This window comes from Prionailurus viverrinus, chromosome A1, assembly GCF_022837055.1.
Source record: "Prionailurus viverrinus isolate Anna chromosome A1, UM_Priviv_1.0, whole genome shotgun sequence".
Lineage (NCBI taxonomy): Eukaryota > Metazoa > Chordata > Mammalia > Carnivora > Felidae > Prionailurus > Prionailurus viverrinus.
In genome coordinates this window covers 82,347,454-82,367,311 of record NC_062561.1, presented here as the reverse complement: position 1 = coordinate 82,367,311, position 19,858 = coordinate 82,347,454, and the positions used below count along the sequence as shown (strand labels likewise).

The following is a 19,858-nucleotide window of genomic DNA, read 5'->3' as shown; positions in this document are numbered from 1 at the left end:
GCTTCTGTGCACAGCTCAGCCTCGTGGTCATGAGCCCACAGCCACGGGCCCTTACCCCTCCCCGGCCTCCCTCCCAGGTCGAGGGCCTCCCCCCGGGGCCTCAGCACTGCCACAGCCCGTGCCGGGCAGGGCACCAGGCACCCTCCAGACCCTGCACAGGAACTGATTGTGAGTGTGAGCTAAGCGGCATCCAACCCACCTTCCCGGGGCCACTTCTCATCGAGTGACCTCCAGGTACCCCTGAGGATGCCTCAACGCTGATCCCGGCTCCATGCAGAGCAGTTCACCTGTGGCTGCGTCCTCAGGGGCCAGATCCACGCCCGTTCAGTCCCACGTGGGGGTCTGGGGCTCCATCCAGCGGGGGCAGGTGAGGGGGGCCTGGCCGCAGTGACGTGTCCTGGGGCCAGCACAGCAGATGGGTCTCCGAGTCTCACACCTGTGCTCGGGGACGGGGGTGGGGGGCACACGGAGGCACTGAGGCGGGCGAGGCCTCCCCAGAGCCTTCTGAGGGGGGCCGATCGTGGGGTCCAGGCCGCACTGGCCGTGTGCTAATGCCCCATCACTCAGAAGGGACACTGTTTCCACAGAAGAAAGAGTGTGAAGCAGGAAGCTTCCTCTATCCAGTCGTGATATTCCTGCTCTAACCTTTAAGTGTCCAAGCAGCCCCACGTCTTGAATGAGTGTGTGGGACACTCACTGACCAAACTGCCCCTGACACCCAAGGCCGACGTGGGCCGTGGATGTGGACGGAACATGCCCCCCGAGACCTGCCCAGGTGAGCCGCAGCGTCAGCAGCATTCTGGGGTGACTCCATCCGCCCTCTCCCTCCCCCCTCCCTGCTCCTCACCAGGTGGAGTCCGGGGGAGGAAGGAGGGCTTTCTGTGCCACTGCCTCCCACCTCCGGAGGGATCTGCTCCCAGAGCCTGGCCCTTAGTGGCTGGCATGGCCCCAGGGTCTCCTAGACCCTGCTCTGGAAGGCGGGCCCTGCTCGGTTCCTCACCCCCCCCATGGCGTCCCACCAGTGCGTCCCTCAGAGGCTGTGGAAACTTACAGAAGGTGCACTCAGGCTCTCTCGGCCTAGCCCTGAGGCCCTTCCGGGACCTACGCTGCAGGCTGGGTTGGTGAGGGCACTCGGCTCCAACCCACTCCCCGATTCTACCTGACGCCTGCCTGTCACACTCGGAGGTGAGGGACCCGGGGCTAGAAGCTAAGGGGTGCGGAGGGGGCCACGGACCCGTACCCAGAACGCACAGAGCTTCTCTGGCTAACACTGAAGACACAGACACGAGCACATGGGAGCCCGCAGCCTCACACACACATGGCCACACACGCCCGGACTGGGTTCAACTGCCGCCCCCACAGTGGATCTACCATGAAACCCGGACACACGTCTCCACACACATGCCAGGCAGTACGTGTTCCTGACAGGACGCCTGCTGTATAACAATGTCCTAGAAACGCTGGACGATGCCACTCGACAAGGAAGAAATCAGAAGAATGAAAAACTCAAAGAAGAAATAGAGCCATAATTACTTGCTGACTTGTTTATGTAACTATGTAATTAGAATGAATTTTGGATTTCATATGGAAAAATAAAGCTACCAAGAATGGCCAGGTAAACCCTGAATGCAGCAGTGAAATGACAGGACCGTATAAAATGTTAAAACACGCCCCAGAGCCCCAGTAATTACAGTGAGTGGTGCCAGAAACTGAAAGACAAACAGACTGATGATGCAGAACAGAAATCTCAGACACTGACTCAAACACAGAATGAAATTTGACGGATTTTCATGGTGGTGTCTCCAGTACATGCTGTGAAGATAGAAAACCAATAAAAGGTGTCAGGACCATAGAAAAACGAAGGTAGACCCATACTTGAAACCATGCAACAAAATAAACCCAAATGGTTTAAAGGTTTAAGCGTGAGTAAAAGTACCAGGGGTAAAAGTTGGGTGAATTCCTTTAAAACCTCAGAATAACAAGGCCTTTTGAACAGTAACTCAACATCCAAAATCCGTAAGATACTGAAACTCAACTACATTTTATTTTTATTATTATTATTTTATTTATTTTATTTTATTTTTTTTATTTTTGAGACAGAGAGAGACAGAGCATGAACGGGGGAGGGGCAGAGAGAGAGGGAGACACAGAATTGGAAGCAGGCTCCAGGCTCTGAGCCATCAGCCCAGAGCCTGACGCGGGGCTCGAACTCACGGACCATGAGATCGTGACCTGAGCTGAAGTTAGACGCTTAACCGACTGAGCCACCCAGGCGCCCCTATTATTATTATTTTAAATGTTTACTATTAATTTTAGAGAGAGAGAGACAGAGCACGAGCAGGAGAGGGGCAGAGAGAGAGGGAGACACAGAATCCGAAAGCAGGATCCAGGCTCTGAGCTGTCAGCACAGAGCCCAAAGCGGGGCTCAAACCCAGGAACTGCGAGATCATGACCTGAGCCGAAGTCTGACGCTGAACCGACTGAGGCCCCCAGGGGCCCCCCAACTACATTTTAAAACTGGTAAAAAAGGAAGTCAGGCCAACGGTAACCTGAGAAAAAAGTTCTTCCAATTCCAATCACAAGGGCCAATCTCTCTCACTTGTAAAGAGCTCCTAGAAACCATTAAAAGATTAGCAGCCCAATAAGAAAATGGGCAAAGGGAAGAGGAAACAACCCTGAAACAAACGAGGGGGGTTAAAGGTCTCTTGTAAGCCACATACAGGTCACACCACACGCTGAGCGGGGACGGATGCTGAGCCGGGACCACAGCCGCTCCCCGGAGCCTCTGTAGACAGCGCTGTCGTGACAGCACCGGGCACGAGGAGCCCACAGGCAGCCGCGATTCTAGCAAAGCCGTCAGAAGCGTCTGCTGCTTGCTCAGCCTCCGGAGATCTGGAACGCGCCAGCACACGTACCAAGTGGCACTAACTGCAGCAGAGTTTGCAACCGTGACAAAGAGGGACGAGCCCCAGCATCCGCCAACAGAGACTGAGGGCTCACTCCTCATTGATGCGCAACTTCCGGAACACGGTGAGCGGGAAAAGCATGCACAGCGGCACGTGTGGCCTGCTGCGTCTTATCCTGGCCGGCAGGAGCTGTGTTTGCTGAGACCAGCAGGCGCGGGGCCCCGCAGGGGAGAGCACCCATGGGCGTGGCCTTGCAGGTGCACCGGGTCCGAGAGCGAACTCTCAGGGGATAGCTTTTACCTCATTTTGATTTTGAGCCACGAAGACAGATACTATTATTTACAAACCCAAAAAAGAAAGAAAGAAAAAAGGAAAGCAAGGAGGGTGGGAAAAGGAGAGGGCCCAGGCTGTTTCTCGGAGAAAAGACAAGACAAGCGGGGGCTTCAGGAAAGCTTGCACCTGGTGTGAGCACTGAACAGGGAGTCCTGGAGGTCTGTGAGCAGCAGGAAAGTAAGGTCATCAAAGCCATGGAGACACACCCCAGACACACACACACAGATACATAGAGATACACTCACACACACAGATGCACTCACACACACCCCAGACACACACACAGACACACACACAGATGCACTCACACATTCACCACAGACACATACAGACACACCCCAGACACACACACACAGACATATACAGACACGCTCACACATACACAGACGCACTCACACACAGATGCACTCACACATACCCCACACACAGACACACACACACAGACACATACAGACACACACACAGACATGCACACTCACACACAGACGTATTCACACACACCCCAGACACACTCACACATACTCATATACACACACACACACACAGACATATACAGACACACTCACACATACACAGACGCACTCACACACAGATGCACTCACACATACCCCCCCCCACACACAGACACACACACAGACACAGACACACACACAGACATGCACACTCACACACAGACATATTCACACACACCCCAGACACACACACACTCGTATACACACACACTCACAAACACACACACAGATGCACTCACACATAGACATACACACACACACACACACACACACAGACGCACTCACACAGACACATGCAGACATGTTTCACTCTCCCAGGAAGCAGGGCCCCAACGACCACAGCCCTAAGGGCCCTGACAGGCAGTGAGTGGCCAGTGGGACCGATGGCCGCCTCTCCCTCAAGGACAAATCAGGATTCACTTTCTCATACTGGCCGGGACCCTGGGGACAGCGTCAGTGTTGGAGGCCAAGCATCTGGTAACCCGGAATGTAGGTCAGAGGAGGCGGGATGGCCCAGGAGACAGACCCGGGGGGGCGGGCGGCATGGCCACCACCCTGTGGGGGAGCCTGTCCAAAATGTACCAGGTTAGAAGGAAGCACAGTGAAGGGAAGTGTGTGTACACAAACAAGAGGAGATATGAGTACGTGTACACATGTGCTTACACACACACACACACACACACACACACACACAGGCATACGCCAAAAACCGAAGAGGAGAAAGGCAATTCTGGGGGAAGGTGGGACAGGAGGAGCAGGTAGGGACAGACCCTAGACGGCTCTGGATGTACGTCACTGGGCTCGGAAATGCACGGTTACCTTGCACGGTTACAAAGCAGAGCGGAAGTGTGAGCGGCGATCACTACAAATGAAAGAGGGGATTTACTTACCTGCTTACTGGCACCACCCCACGGAAATGACTCCCAGGGACTTCAGGACCTGGTGATTCCACTGTACGTCCCTCATGGGGCAGACCCCGCCCCACAGCCGAAAATCAAGCCCCCCTCCCCCCTCAGCCATCGTGATCCGAGTCCGGGATGGAGTGGCTTCTGCCGTTCACACCGGCTGCTGCTGTCAATGGAAAGTGGGACTGGGGCACGGGGTCAGGAAGACAGAGATCTGGGCCCCATGTGGTCCCGAAGTTGAACTGAGAGCATCAGAAGGAATCAGTGTGTTCCAGCTACGAGAGGGGAGAGGCTCTGGTCCATGCCAGCCGTGGACGTGCTGTGGCACATGTGTGCACGGGGATCCCACCCTCCGCACTGCCTCCTGTGGCTGAGAGGCCAGCCCTGCCCTTTCTAGACCCTCCTCCCCTGAGGCCACGCGGCAGGCAGTATGTGTGCGTTGTCCACGCAGCTCGTTAGCTTCTGCGGCTAAGAACTCAGGCGCACGAGCATGTGCGTGTGGCACACTTGAAGTGCAAAGGAGTGGCACGGCCGAGTGGTGGTGGGCAGCCCTGTGCCAGGCGCTCGTCACCGCTCCTCTCTGCGAGGACACGCCCAGGATGCGGCAGCAGGCCCGGCAGACCCAGGGGGTTCCCAAGGCCCCAAAAGGGACAATTTGACCAATACGAACAGCTGAACGTACGTAGAATATCAGTTTCTTAGTTCTGTTAAAAACACGACACAGGCCCCAAACGGAGCAGGCGCTGGCCCGTCACCAAAAAGACTTAATCACAGCTCTGACTCCCTAGCCACAGAGTGTCCTGAGCAGCACCAGCCAGTCAGTGGCCTGTCGGCCGGACCCCTAAGTGATGACCCCGCAAGGGCCCCCCGCTTTTCTTCCAGAGTAAAGTTCCTCGTCCTCCTGTTCGTAAGTGAGGTCCTCGCCTTCTACACCTGGAGCCCCTTTCCTCTGTGGATGGGCCGCTGCCCGGGCACGCAGCCAGCCAGCAAAGCCGACAAGGTCTTTTAACGATACTTGGTTCAATTTTACTTTTTAAGGGTTTAAAGCGGTATTTTTACGCCCTCCCCACTTCCCTCGGGGAGATGCCAGCAACAAATGTACCATCCTACAAACCGGTAAACACAAGGGAAAGGACCGAGCGTGTGCAGGGGGTGCCAGCTAACAAGGGCGAAGGGAGCGAGCAGACCAGGACACGGGAAGTCTGAAGAATCAGTGAATCCAAGCAACGCTCACGGCGACCGCCTCCATCCCCACGACGGATGAGGAGACGTCACATACCTCTAGGAAGGGCCACTGCGACTCGTCTTTACTGAAAGTGCCCTCCAGGAGGTGGTTCAGGTTCTCAGGAGCTACGGTTTCGAAGAAAAATCCAGGACAAAGATACGTCAGTGCCTCTCTGAGGTGCCACAGCATGGTGCGAGGGTGTCGGGGAAGGCCGGGGTGTGGGAGGGCCGCGGCCTCCAGGGCCGACACCGGGCAGAGCCACCAGGCCTGACCCTCAGCTCCAGGGGACGCCAGTCTGGCCACGCCAGAACCCCTGTCCCCACTTCCCGTGGCTTTGTGCACACTCGGGCCTTTCTCCGAGGGCCACCGGCAAAGTGCCAGGAACGTTCTCCGAGGAGACATTTCCCTTCCAAACTGCAGGGTGAGCTCGGCCTGGCAGAAGGGCCACAGACCCAGGGAGACCAGGCAGGATGGTTCCTGCAGAAGCAGCCTGTGTGGGGGACACGTCCAGGAACAGGGGTCAGCGCAGGACAGGGCTGGGTCCTGACGCCTGCATGCGTCCAACCTCACGTCCTGCCTCAGGAAACCCTCTTCTCACAGAGATAACACAGCCTCTTGACACAGAAAGACAGAGGAAGACAGATTACCAACGGGTGATAAAAAAACACAGCTGCAAATCTCTGATCAAAAGTGCATGTGCTCTGTTTACAAAGTCGTCCTTGTGGTGCGATGTTTTGTAGCCGGGCTTCACTTAGGGCACAAGACATGGTGACTGTGTCGTCTGAGCGACCAGACAGCATCACCAAACTCCTAACACGTGACCTCGCTTTTCCCCACTCACTGGCATAAATAATGACTGTCGGGAACAGCTTTGTTCATGAACCTTGGTGACAGTTTTTGATTGATTCCTTAGGTTAAACCCCTGCAGGTGGAACCTGCTGATTGAAACCAAACCATGTGAAGACTTTTATCCACGCCTCGATTTGTTTTCAGTACAGCCTCCAGGGGTGGCGCCGGCCAGGTTCTCCAATTTTGTCCGCGAGGACACAGACTGAAGGCTCCTTCCCACCTATCCCGGGATGGCTGCTCAGGGCCTTCTCTGCCCGCCCCAAGGGGCTCTGTCCATCCCCCCCCACCCCCGCTGCGCATACACACAACATCCTGCAGCTACTTCTTCCGGGCCTCTTGTCCACGTGGGTCAGGCGCTTCAGGACACATTCTCGTGGCCTCCACGCGGCCTAGCACTACTGGCCGCTTGACCTGGCCCGTCCGAGGACCGCCCACCCTGCGGGCCGGTGCCATAATTCCCAAATACTGCCAGGCCTCGCACACTGAAGATGAAAACAGTGGCACGGGACATGGGGAAGGAAATACTCCCTGTCCTCACGCTGCCATGTCTCGGAGGCAGGGGAACCTGCCCTGCCGGGGACAACACAGTCGGGCTCGGTCGGGGAGGCCCCACACCCCCGACACTGAGCAGCCGTGTCACAGAGCAGCGCTTTGTGGAACAGGTGGAACTTTTGTGGGTCTGGACAGGTGGGCAGGACGGACAGATGCGCAGGACTTTAGTCCGGACATGGGCAAGGCAACAGGGAGAAAGACCTCCTCCCTGACGGCCCTCGTCTGCACTGGTTACGGCCCACAGACACACTTCCTCCAGAGCACTTTGGCCCCTAAATCACTGTAATCGTACAGCACACTCCATCAAGCACAGAGAGAAACAGGAAAGCCACCAACTGTCTGAGGAAACACAACAAAATCACTCCTGTGCTGATGGACAGCAGGAGAGTGGCTGCTGGGGGTGGGCAGTGTGCGTGGGGAGGGGGCCTCTGCGGGAACACGGTGTGAGCTCCGGGAGACAAACCACAGGACAGCGCCTGTGAGACTGCGCACAACGCCACCCGCGGTCACTAGTGGCCATTCTGCTCTCTGCGGAGCTGAGGCCCAGTGGCGACACCAGAAATCCTGGAGCTTCCTTCCTTCCCAGTATATTTTCCCGAAGCTGGGCCCCCGCCCCCCACGGGCCGCCCGCGCCACCCGCACAAGCCAGCGTCCTAAATGCACTAAGGCATCAGGTGAGCCGCGTGAAAGCATCGATATCCGAAGGGTTTTGCAACACATCAGCGACGCCACGATTCAACCTCATGTTGCAGGCGGTAACCGTCCGCTTCACGCCCACGTCAGCGACCGCACTTAGTTGTCTCTGCCCGGTACCTGTTCAGGTGTGGTATCATTAAAGACGCTACTAACCGATCAGGAGAGACAGAACTTTTTGAAAAGTAAACGCCGTGGCAACAACATTCCCAAACCGGGACAGCTCGCCCCTGCCAGTGGACCCATCTCCCCGACGCGGCACTGCGGCGGCGACACGGAACCACTGGCCGTGACAAGTGCGTGCTCCTGCGCTTCAGACAAGGGCATTCAAACCAACACACAAACTCACGAACCCTTCACAGCCACGTGTTTCCCTGCCTGACACACTGCTTGCTCGGTGCGGCCGTGAACAGTCCGGGCCAGTGCGCGACAGCCACGGTCCAGCCTCCAAGTCCACTCTGGAGCCTCAGCCCAGGACATGTGGTTACATTAGGAAGCGGTCAGCCTGTCACCCATACGCCCCGCTTCCTCCCTGCCCTTAGTCTCGGTCCCCAGCAGGGTCCCCAGAGCTGGGGGCACAACCACCACAGGAGTCTGAGCTGTCACGGAGGCTCACTGCAGCCCCACTGAGCACGGAGAGCTAGATAACCTTCCAGCCGCGAAAGTCAGTGCTCATGTCTGCGCCCGTAACTGTGCTCTTGCTCCAGGAGGGAGCCACCTCCACCCCAAGTGCCCTTCCAGGGGTGGACACACCTGCTGATAGCCCGCACCATACCAAGTTCCCAGAGCCCAGGGCCACGCCATCTCGGGGAGACCGCCCTGGGGGTTCTGGCTACAGCCTGTCACTCGCCAACAGTCACCAACAAGGCAAGTGACAAAAATCAAGTTTCGAAACCTACTAAACAGAGATGCTGGCAAGGCCACCACCCGAGGATGCAACTACCCACCAGCCAGGTTCAAATGGCCAACGGTGTTCACACACGCAAGTGTCCGTCACTGGGGCCGTGGTTCAGGCCCACTGGGTCTGGGGTGTTTATGAGACCCTCCACCCCCACCCCGTCTGAAGGGAAATGCTCACGAGCTGCTGGCCTAGGGACGCCCGTGACACAGCTCCAGGGGGAGGCCGGGGATGCCTCCACTCAGAGGGCCATTTGTGGCGGAGCCCAGCTAGGGCAAGGCCGAGAAAGCTCCAGATGCAGAGCAAGGAGGAGTGTTCCCCGCATTCCTAGAGGCCTGCCTGGCTCTGGTCCAGCCCCAGGTGGACACTCGCCATCCCTGTCATGTTGTCCCTTGGTGGTGGGTGCAGGGCTCACCCCGTCCGGTGAAAACTACTTCGGAGCGGGACAGGAAGGATTTCGGAGCGGGACAGGAAGGATCGGCAATGACTCCGTGCAGGTGAAACTCAGAGTGGGGACAGCCTCTCCCTCCCGTTAAGACCCTGGCCAGGGGAGCGAGGGAGGGCCCCGGGCCTGGATGGGGGTCAGGCTGGGCGCTGAGGACAGTGGGGTCTCACCCCTTGGGTCCTGCTCAGCTGTCCTCCGGGCACCGGCCGCGGATTGCTGACCGGCAGGAGCTCGACCCACCGATTCAAACCACAGATCACGTGTTTTTGAGAACTGAAGCAAAGCCTGGTGACGGTCTCCTTCAGGCGCAGGTGTTTCACTGCAGACCCGAATGAACTATTCCCCTCTCACCGGAGCCGAGCTCATCTTAAACCGCTCATCTGAAGAACCGCCAGGTGGCCCGGTGAGGACTATCCTGGGAGACTGCCTGCCAGCCGTGGGCAGGTGACAATAGGCGACAGTGATCCAAAAGAAATCAACCTGCTCCCAGGACCACAGTAGCTACGAGGAGGACGTGCGAGTCCGATCACCAGCCTGAGCTTCCGGACAGAAATAAGGCGCGATCCCCACCTGTGGGTGTGTCTGACCCCCCGGGTTGGTCTTGAACAAGCCCGATGACGTCAGGGACATCGATCTGATGGTCACCTTCTTCCTCCTCAGCCTCATCGGATCGTCTCAGGGAGGAGCGATGGTCACGTGCAGCCCTCTGGCATGGGACACATCTCCAGCAGTCAAACATAAGTCTGCAGTGCGGAAACAGATTTTAACCACAAAAATGAGGTCACCCTGCCCAAAGACATTGGCGTTGTGTCTGCGAATAAAGCCCAAATAACCAGACGCAGCCTTCCGCGGCGCTTATTCAGAAATGGCCAGAGTGCGCCCACGAGGACACTCGTTCTCCAACTGCCTTCCATCGTGTCAACGCTCAGTTAGCAACCAGCCTGCTGTCCCAGTACTCAAGTGGAGTAAAGGTTGCATAAACAAAAATATCATTTACTTCTGCTGCTTAAGAAAAACAAAGGCCTAGATCTTTCCCCCTTGACATTTAGGCTCTTGTTTCAAGGATATAAAAATCCCTGGGTCCCCGGTTTCAAGGTCACAGTCTCATTCACCGAACTGGCAAACTTCAGAACCCTTGCTGGTTGCTTATTCAGATTACTTAAAAACACGTTAAATCCTCTGAGCAAAGAATGTCCTCTTGAGTTCCAGAACAAACATCAAGGTATTATCCCTCCAGTGAAAATTTGGCAAAGAAACTTCAGTCAAGTTTTTGGAAGCAGGGTTGAATTTAAAGAGACAGCTGGTAGCTGCATCTCAAACAGCACCGGAATCATGCATGGGGTGCAAGGGTCACCTCAGCAGGTCACTACCGACCGTGCTCTTCTGTGCCTGGTCTTTGAGCCTGTTTCCGGTTCGTTCTTATTTCCCTCTGTCGACTTCACACCCGCAGGGCCCCATCTTCAAGAGTACAGATGTAAATGACATCACTTAACAACCCTTACTTGTGGCTCCACGAACATCACCCCTGCTTCTGTCTCTGACTGAAGCCACGCCCTGGAGGCGGCTGCCGCAGGGCACAGGCACCGTGCCCTCGCTCCGGCCACCAGGTCACCAGCTGTCAGTCCTTCCCCTGAAGCCCCTGGTTGCCGGGGGCTGGCCCTGCCGATCCTGTCCTCCAGACCCTCCCCGACAGCCCAGCTACCCGATGGCCAGTCTGCCCTTGGAGCCGCTCCCAGGCCTGACCGCCTCTTAGACCCCCAGGCAGCTTTGAAAGCCCACCACTGCCGGCTGGCCCTGGGGAGGGGTTCCCACTTGCTGCCTACATAGGACCCTTGGCACAGAGCCTTGCGGGTCTTCGCAGGGAGGAAGGAGCCGCCACTGGACTGGGGGGTGGCGCTAGCCGGCAGACGCAGCCAGTTCCCAAGTGCATCGGGCACCAACAACTCCGCACCCCTGCCTGGGAAGGCACCCCGTTTCCTCCCTCTCTCCCTGCCCAAACACACAGCTCCAGCCGGCTTCCCTGCCTGTCCCACAAAACGCACCCGTCCCTCATTTTTACAAACACTGCTGCTGGTTACCCGTACGCGTCCTGCACGTAACTTCTCTGCACATGTGCTTGGGTCCCTATGACGTTTTCTTAACCTCCTCACACAGGGCCAGGGTGAGGAGCTTTCACACCAAACGCCAGGGACGGCGAGCCCCTCTCCCTGGGCAGCAGCTGGGGCCTTCCGGATCCCACACCCACGTTTCCAAGACGATCACACCGTGTGCGGTGCTACAGGAAGGGCACACACGGCAGCCAGTCACACCGAGGCTAAGGATTTCCGACTGCCTGAGTCTGGTGTTGATACTAAAAACTAGGAGGAATGATTTTCTGGGTTGAAACTAAACAACCTGTTTTTTCCTCTTTTCTTCCAAATTCTGCTCAGAGAATTTCAAACCAGCAGGCTGACTGTAATCTTAAACTTCCGGACTAGAAAGAAAAGGCCAGTGTGTGAGTCCACCTTTGTTTCAGTACTGCCAGGACCAGGAGAGCTCCTGTCGCCCAGCCCCTCCACACAGCCCTACCCTCCATCCAGCCTCTCCGTCCAGCCCTCCCTGCCCAGGCCCACCATCCAGCCCCTCCGTCCAGCCCTCCCCTCCACCCAGCCCTCCCCACCATCCAGCCCCTCCACCCAGCCCCTCTGTCCAGCCCTCCCTGCCGCAGTGCACAAGTGTCATCAGTCACTTGGTCTCAAGACATAAGCAAGATGACCCAAGAGCTGCTTTAATTAGTTCGTTCTCAAAAGCGTGCCGCCCACCCAACTTGGGTGAAGGACCGGTGAGGCTCCCCCGACCCCTGCTTCCTCTGCAAGGTCCCAGCCTCCCTCTCCCCCTGGCGGGTCAGCCTCCGGCCCAAGGACAGCTGGCACCAGGGGCCTGGGAGGTGGCTTCCCTCCTTCCCCCAGGACTGCACCTCTCCAGAAGCTCAGGACAGTGCCCCCAGTGTCCCCAGGCAGAGAGGCACAGGCAGGAGAGAGAGAGCCTTCTCCATCGCAGAGTTTCCCACAGCTAGTGTAGCCCCAAGGGCACAGAGAAACCCAGATGTCAGGCCTGTTCACTGTAACAACCTCCAGGCTGGCGTCCCCACTGAGCACCAAACCGTGTCGGGGCCCTTTGGCTGTCCTATCTGCCCCTGAAAAAGCCCCTATAAACAGCTTGAACCCGGAGAGACAATGGCACCCATGTCTGGTTCTGTCCCTCTTTGGAGTCCAGGTGTCCCCCACACAGCACCCAAGGGACCCGGGGGCTGGGTGATGGGGACGTGGCCAAGCACAGCATAAGACCCAAGCCAACCAGCTTTGCCGGCTTTTCCCTTGGCTTGGCCGCCTCCCTGTGCACTTGCTCCTGCATCAGGCAGCCCCTGCCCTCACGGAGTTCCCGGGGGAGCCGGCCTGTGTACACGGTTCCAGGCATCAGACGTGCCACCACCCTGGCTCAGTGGCGCTCACGCTCTGTGACGTCACCGGGTGGGGTGGCACGAGGGAGGCGCCCGGGCCACCACACACTCTCACTGAACAGACAGCTGCACCAGGACGGGAAATCAGACTCCGCATCCCCGATGCTTCTCACTGGAGCTGGAACACTAGAGAAGCATGTTTGGAAAGGAGCGTCACCACTGGCTTTGTCACTGCCCCTCGTGACAATCGCGTTATCGGTTACAAATCGTCATACTCAAAAAGTGGTGTTATCATTCATGAACAAAGAAGACGGTTCTAGGAGAGAGAAGGTGAGGGTGGAGGGGGTCGTCACCTCTCACCTCCTCCCCTGCCCGACCCCAAAGTTGACATGTCCTAGTTTCCTGGTAACCCTGGAGTGTCAGACATCCTACTGTGGACTCAAAGTTCTGGAAGTTTCACTCGAGGAAGCCAGGAGGCCAGGAGGGTTATGTCCCATCTCAAAGAGGAAAATACCATAGGCAAGCTATACCCACCCGGAGCCCACTGAGACTCTACGGGCAACTGGGTGCCCCCTCCCCAGCCTCTATCAGCGGCCACCCCGAGCCGACTGCACTGCCAGACTCTGCCTTCCTGTGCGGGCGCCCAGCCCAAAGCCGCTTCTGCAGGTGTTTTGGTGAAGACCGACCCCCATCTTCTGCCCTCTGTCAAGGACGGGGGCCTCTGAGCATCACGGGGGCTGCTTCAGAGGTGGCTCCGGGCCCAGCGTCACCTGTGCCCGCGTGTCTGCAGCCCAGAGTCCCCACCTGCCAGGAAACAGCTTCACCGATGTTCTCACAAGCAAATATGAGAGGAGAAATGCACTGAACGCTTGTAACAACTTCTGCATCAACTGAGTCTGGGGCCACGTGCCGTGTGTCTGTCGGTAACATTCCAGGCCACCTGTGTGTCACACAGACACTTCAGGGGCCTCTGGCTCAACCGCAGGGATCCCCCCACGTCACAGAAGTCAGAGACCTCTCCTTCTGCCGTGACCGTGTCCTCATACCGCTCGCCAAGATGCCACTTTCCCAGAGAAAAGTTGAGGTTTTAGCTAAAGACGGCATCACGGAGCCGGACACTCAGAAAGAGAGAGAATCACCAGCAAGCTGCAGCAGTGAGGATGGGAGGGGGGAGAAGCAGGTGCAGGGGAGGGACTCTGCTGGAGGCCGAGGTGGGTTTCTGGCTACATTCAGTCCTTCCACCTGTTAGATGTTCTCAGCCGTTCTGCGACTCCATCGCTCCTGCCCCTGAATTATGGCCTCCTTCTAACCGTTCCTGCAAGTTTTTCCTTAAGAAAGCCTTTCCTGTACCATGCTCTAAAAAAGACTCATCCTGGAAATTGGGGACATGCAACTCGGATGGAGCCCCGAGCCCGAAGCCTCCGGGGCACAAGCCCACCCCGTGGGCTGTGGGCCCCTGCTTTCCAGGAGCTCTGTGCACAAACCACTTCTTCGCATAATTGTGTGAGGCAGCGAGGCGACACTCCCATTTCACAGAAGGCAAAACTGATGCAGACACAGGCACGCAGAGGCACCACAACCCGGGAGTGGCAGCCAGGCCCAGACTGTGGCGTCAGGGCCCGGGAGGGCGCAGCCAGCCCACAGGGTGGGACGAGGTGGGCAGGTCCAGAAACTCTATGGGAGTCCTGAGATAGAGCCGACTGACCCCAGAGAGCACCGTCCTCCCCACCCACCCAGGTCCACGGCAGGAGTGTCCCCTGTCCCCACCTCACAGGGTGTTTTTCCCACCTGCTATAGCTGACCCGAGGAGGCTGGGGCAGAACGCAGCTCTCAGAACCAGCTTTGGGCCAGTCACCCCACGGATTTGCAGGGCACAAGGCCCTCCAATGCACAGGCTCCTTCCCTAGGCCCCCCCAACCCACCCCCGCCCGCCTACCTGCCAGGTGGGGTCCTCCGCCTGCCCAGGACTCCAGGACTCGGGCACCAGTGGCCCCTGGGGATGCACTTCTATTTTGGTGGCGCCCCTGCAGCTCCCCGTGGACACACATCCTGGGGCATCTCACAGCATCCCCTGCACACCCTCCTGGGCCTGCTCCGGGTGCCTTGACCCCTTCCTGGTCCAGGGGCTGCCCCTGGATGGGATGTTTCCAGCAAGGATAGGAGCTGTGCTTGCTGGGGACAGAAGTCTGCTCCTCCCCCAGCTCACTCTTATTCAAGTGTCGGTGCTGCCCAGAGAAGCCAGACTTCCTTTAAAAAGTGGTAGAACGGCCTTTGAAGTCGGAGGACAAAAGCCTTGTTATTTTGAGTCTGAGAGTCTTCTCTTGAGTCGCGCTTTTGAAAAGCTCAGTGACTAGAGGGGGGCCGCTGGGCCACCGCCTTTCCCGTTGCCGGCTTCAGGCGACCAGGTTCCGAAAGATGCACGTGGGTGGACCCCTCCTGTGCCCCCATGCCCACCTGCCCCTCACCTGTCCCCACACCTGTCCTGACACCCGACCAATCAGCGGACGCGTTTTGGAAGAGCCCAGGATGTGGCTCTTCAAGGTGGGGGGGAGGGGGCATGGGTGACACCTGTCGCGTCTGAGAGGACCCCGTCACGATGGGGAGGGGTGTCTGTGTCCTTGGAGCCCGCTGCCCTCCAACCTGTGACAGCTGGGACTCCGGTCGGGTCCCCCACGTGGGACGGCCCCCCCGCGTCCCCCCCCCCCGCCCCTTCCGCCCCTTCCGCCGCCCCTGCCCCCGCACACCTGCCCGGCCTGGACCGTCCTCACGCGTCCTCGGACTCCGCCACAGGTGCGGCTCTAGGCCCGACCGCGGGGGGAAGGGCGGCGGAGGGGGAGGGGTGCTGGGGAGGAGGGCGCACGAGGGAGGCGGAGAAAGGTGGGGGCGGGGCCGTGGTGGAGGACGGAGGGGGAGGGTGAAGGCCGCGGGAAGAGCGGAGGGAGAGGAGGGGCTCCAGGCAGGGGGCGGGGGAGGAGAGAGAGGGGTAAAGGTCTGGGGCAGGGGCGGCCGCGGAGGCGGAGGGGGGCGGCAGGAGGGGAAGGAGATGCCCCAGCCCGCCCTTCCCTCCCTCGCGTGTCAGGGGGCCGGGGTCGTGCCCCTCCGCCCAGGGTCGCTCCGGACCGGGTTCACATCGCACACCCAAAGGGGACACGGGCTGGGCTTGGAGTTCTGCCCTGGGGCTGACCCCGGCCTGACCCCAGTTCCCCGGGGTCTCACCCTGCCTCGGGGGACCTGCGCGGAGCCACCCGGAAGGAGCTGTGCGTCTGCTCGGAAGCCCTGGACTGGGCTTGGATCCCCCAGCTCCCCACGACCTTGTCAGGAGAAGGGGGGGTGGCCGGTTGGGTGCTGGGTCACCACAAAGCCTGCTGTGGTGCACCAGGCCAGCTGTGTGTGTGGGGGGGGGAGGCTCCTGGGGGAAGCGGTGCCCGGGGCAGGACGGGGGTCAGAACCAGACCGCACTGTTGGAAACACTGCAGCTGCCTGTTCTCACTACCCAGGTCACCAGTGGGCAGGGGCTCCCTGCACCCCTCTGTATTTATGCCCCGGGAAGGCAGCCCAGAGAGCCAAGGTGGCAGGGCCCCCGTGTCCCTCAGGCTGGCTTGAGTACCCAGCCTTGCAACCCCTGTTTCCAGGGAGAGGAACTAAACCTTTTATTCTTGTGATTTCCCAGGTTCAGGGAGGGGAGCCTCTGGAGTAGAGCTGGAATGTGAACGTGGTGCAGCATCCAGAACATCCTAAGTGTTGACCCGCACGGAAGCTTCATCTTGGTTGAGCCTTTAAAGCGCCCGCATGGAGTGGGTAAAGGTGGGTGGCTTGTTGAAATCAAACAACGGGCTTCTGCCAATAGGGAAATAAATGTAAACCCAAGGCAGCTCTAAGCCCAGGACACCTAAGCCCCACGCAGGGGACGGTGACCCTGACCTTGAGGAGGGTGCCTGGCACTGACCCTGCAGGAGGACTTTCCTCCCCCGGGTGTGGCTCTGTACGTCACCTGTGGGAGATCTGTATGCACCTGGTGGGCACCCTGGTGGCCAGGGCACGGGCTGGGGCGGCTCTGCGGAGGGTCCAGGCTCTGGCGGCCTGGAACGTGGGGCCCACGGGTGCCACGCTCTCCTGGGAGGTCCTGGGGCAGGCGGTGGGCACAGCGCGGGATGTGCCCCCGAGTGCGTGGACAGAGCAGGCAGGCTTCGCCAGGAAGGGGGCAGGCTGGCTCAGGAAGGAGCAGGTGGCTTGGGGGGGACAGGAAATCAGAGGAAGGAGAAACCCCTCTGCCTGGCAGAGGGCTGGTGACCGGCAGCGGCCCCAAGACCCAGACAGGTTCCTCTTCTCAGAGGGGCCCCAGTGAGGCTGGGGGGCTCCAGTGTGGTGCGCTTTGCCTGTGTCTTTGAGACCAGTGCCCTGGCCCCCAGGACAGCATCAAAGGCCCTCAGGTAAGAGATGCTCTCAGGAGGCTGCAGGAAATACCATGGCCAAAGCGAGGTGGCGCAGGAGGGCGGCTCCGCAGGATGTGCAAACAGCGCCACTGGTGGAGAAGACCAGGGGAGATGGCTGGGACCCGTGCTGTGACCCCGGTGAGAATGTGCTGGCTGCAGGCTCCAATCCCAGGGGCCAGCCAGGCCTGGGCTCCGAACCCGAGTACGGCTGCCACAGGCAGGATTCCCGGCCAGGATCCGGGACCCGCAGCTCAGTCACCCACACCTGCGCGGCCACGGAACCTGCAACCCAGAACATTGTTCCTTCTCCACGAAAGCTTTCTGCTTTGGTGCAGGGTCACCGACGCGGTGGATGTACAGAGGACAAAATGAGACGTCTGTGCTGCTTGGAAAACGTGAGGGCTGATTCCAAAGCTGAGGTAATTTCGATAGGAAATGAATTCCCCCAAATGCAAAGCTGGCCCGAGCAGCACCCTGCTGGCGTCCTGCTCATTATGGCGCCACGAGCCCTTTGTGCGACTTTGTGGCTCTCACAGCCCCCCAGGCCCATGGTGAGGCCCGTGGTGAGGCACGAGGAAGTTACTACCACAAATGGGGCTCTGGGGGTGCACAGCCGAGCAGTAATGCGAGGGAGAATTCGCAGGTAGCATCATCTGCTTACCGTGAAGGAATCAGTATTAGAGGGGAGACTGCAGGGGAGAGGCTGGGCTTCTCCCTGCCAGCTGGCCCTCGGTCCCCAGCGCAAGAGCACATTCCCCCAGCACACAACCCCAGCACACACTCCTGGTGCATGAGACATGCTCCCAGCACACGAGCACAGGCCTCCAACATGCGAGCACACACCCCCAGCACACAACCCCAGCACACACTCGGAGCGCACAAGCACAGGACCCCAGCACATGCCCCCAGCACACGAGCACAGGCCTCCAGCATGTGAGCACATGCTCCCAGCACATAAGCCCAGCACACGCTCCCAGCGCATGAGCACAGGCTTCCAGCATGTGAACACACACCCCCAGCACACAACCCCAGCACACACTCTGAGCGCATGAGCACAGGCCCCCAGCACATGCCCCCAGCACATGAGCACAGGCCTCCAGCATGCAAGCACACGCTCCCAGCACACAACCCCAGCACACACTCCGAGCGCACGAGCACACGCCTCCAGCACACGAGCACATGCCCCTAGCACACAACCCCAGCACACGCTCCCAGCGCACGAGCACACGCTCCCAGCACCCCAGTGCACACTCCCAGCACACGCCGCAGGCCTCAGCTCCAGTGAGTTCTGAGGTTGGTCCCAACAGGTGTGAGTTGAAGTCTGCCTGTGGGTTCCAAATCAGTTGTTGAGATTTCTGCCCGCACCCGCGAGGCTGTGACGGTGGCATCTGTGCCCTCCCCTTGGAGTCCTATAGAGCTGTCCCCGTCGGTCACTGTGCCCGGTGGCCAGCCTAGGGAGGCCCCTCTGCCTTCCAGATGGTCTCCATTTCTCCTTGTGTTTGAAACTACCATTTGAGATTAAATCCTTTACGTAAATGTACTGCTCTTGCAAAAAAGTCTCTGCGCCCCTGCCTGATCATCCTTTCTGCTGTCCAGGCCAGGTAGTCCGGCCCATCGTGGGATGGCCCACAAACGCTGACAGCGGTAGCAGGGTCTCAGTGTGACATGTGGGACGTCACCGGTCAGTATTTTAGCCTCTGTTTGCCCTCCCAGGACATAGACACTTCTTACTCCACTGGCTTATAAAGATTGAGGAAGTGTAATCATTTACAAACAAAACAAAGTCTAAGCTAATTAAAACATTTATTTTGAGGGGCACCTGGGTGGCTCAGTCAGTTTAGTGTCTGACTTTTTATCTCAGTTCAGGTCATGATCTCACAGTTCATGAGATCAAGCCCCACGTTGGGCTTTGTGCTGACAGCTTGGAGCCTGCTTGGGATTCTCTCTCTCCCTCTCTCTCTGCCCCTCCCCCCCTTGTGCTCCCTCTCTCTCACTCAAAATAAATATTTTTAAAAAACATTTATTTTGATATTTAAGTCATATTTTGAGACTTTCTAGTAGGTCTTCAAAAATTCTAAAGACACTGGGGTGCCTGGGTGGCTCAGTCAGTTAAGCGTTTGACTTTGGCTCAGGTCATGATCTCACGGTCTGTGGGTTTGAGCCCCACGTCAGGCTGTGTGCCGACAGCTCGGAGCCTGGAGCCTGCTTGGGATTCTGTCTCCTCCTCTCTCTGCCCCACCCCTGCTCATGCTCTGTCTCTCTCTGTTTCTCAATAATAAATAAACGTTAAAAAATTAAAAGATAAAATTCTAAAGATACTAAAACTATCTGAGATTCTCAAGAGGATCTGTTCATCCTTCATGATCTCAAAACCCTTTCTCTCTCTTTGAATCTCGTAAAAACCAAGTGAATAAGAACATTGATGTGGATTTTTTTCAAATTATGATTTTGTGCAAGGAGTTTTAAAGGCTAATATACTCTTCATAAGCAATGCACCAAGGAATCCGTATTTCTTATTAAAGTTTAAACAAATAAATTAGGGGGCACCTGGGTGGTTCGGTAGGTTAAGCGTCTGAGTCTCAGTTTTGGCCCAGGTCATGATCTCAGTTTGTGAGTTCGAGCCCCACATCAGGCTCTGTGCTGGAAGCATAGAATCTGCTTGAGATTT

The 19,858-nt window shown here is 58.0% G+C and overlaps 1 protein-coding gene across 3 annotated transcripts in view; it reads right to left on the bottom strand.

Annotated features, from left to right (window-relative positions):
- The window catches only part of MCF2L (MCF.2 cell line derived transforming sequence like), a 133,657-nt gene extending 118,086 nt beyond the window's left edge, over positions 1-15,571 (bottom strand). For all 3 annotated transcript variants that reach the window (XM_047849041.1, XM_047849120.1, XM_047849270.1), the window contains exons 1-2: positions 15,502-15,571; positions 9,889-10,061 (exon numbers count right to left, since the gene is read on the bottom strand). In XM_047849041.1, coding sequence (XP_047704997.1) covers positions 9,889-10,057 — 169 coding nt within the window. In that variant the 5' untranslated portion in view covers positions 10,058-10,061; positions 15,502-15,571. The remainder of the gene's footprint in view (positions 1-9,888; positions 10,062-15,501) is intronic.
- Between the last annotated feature and the right edge of the window lie 4,287 nt (positions 15,572-19,858).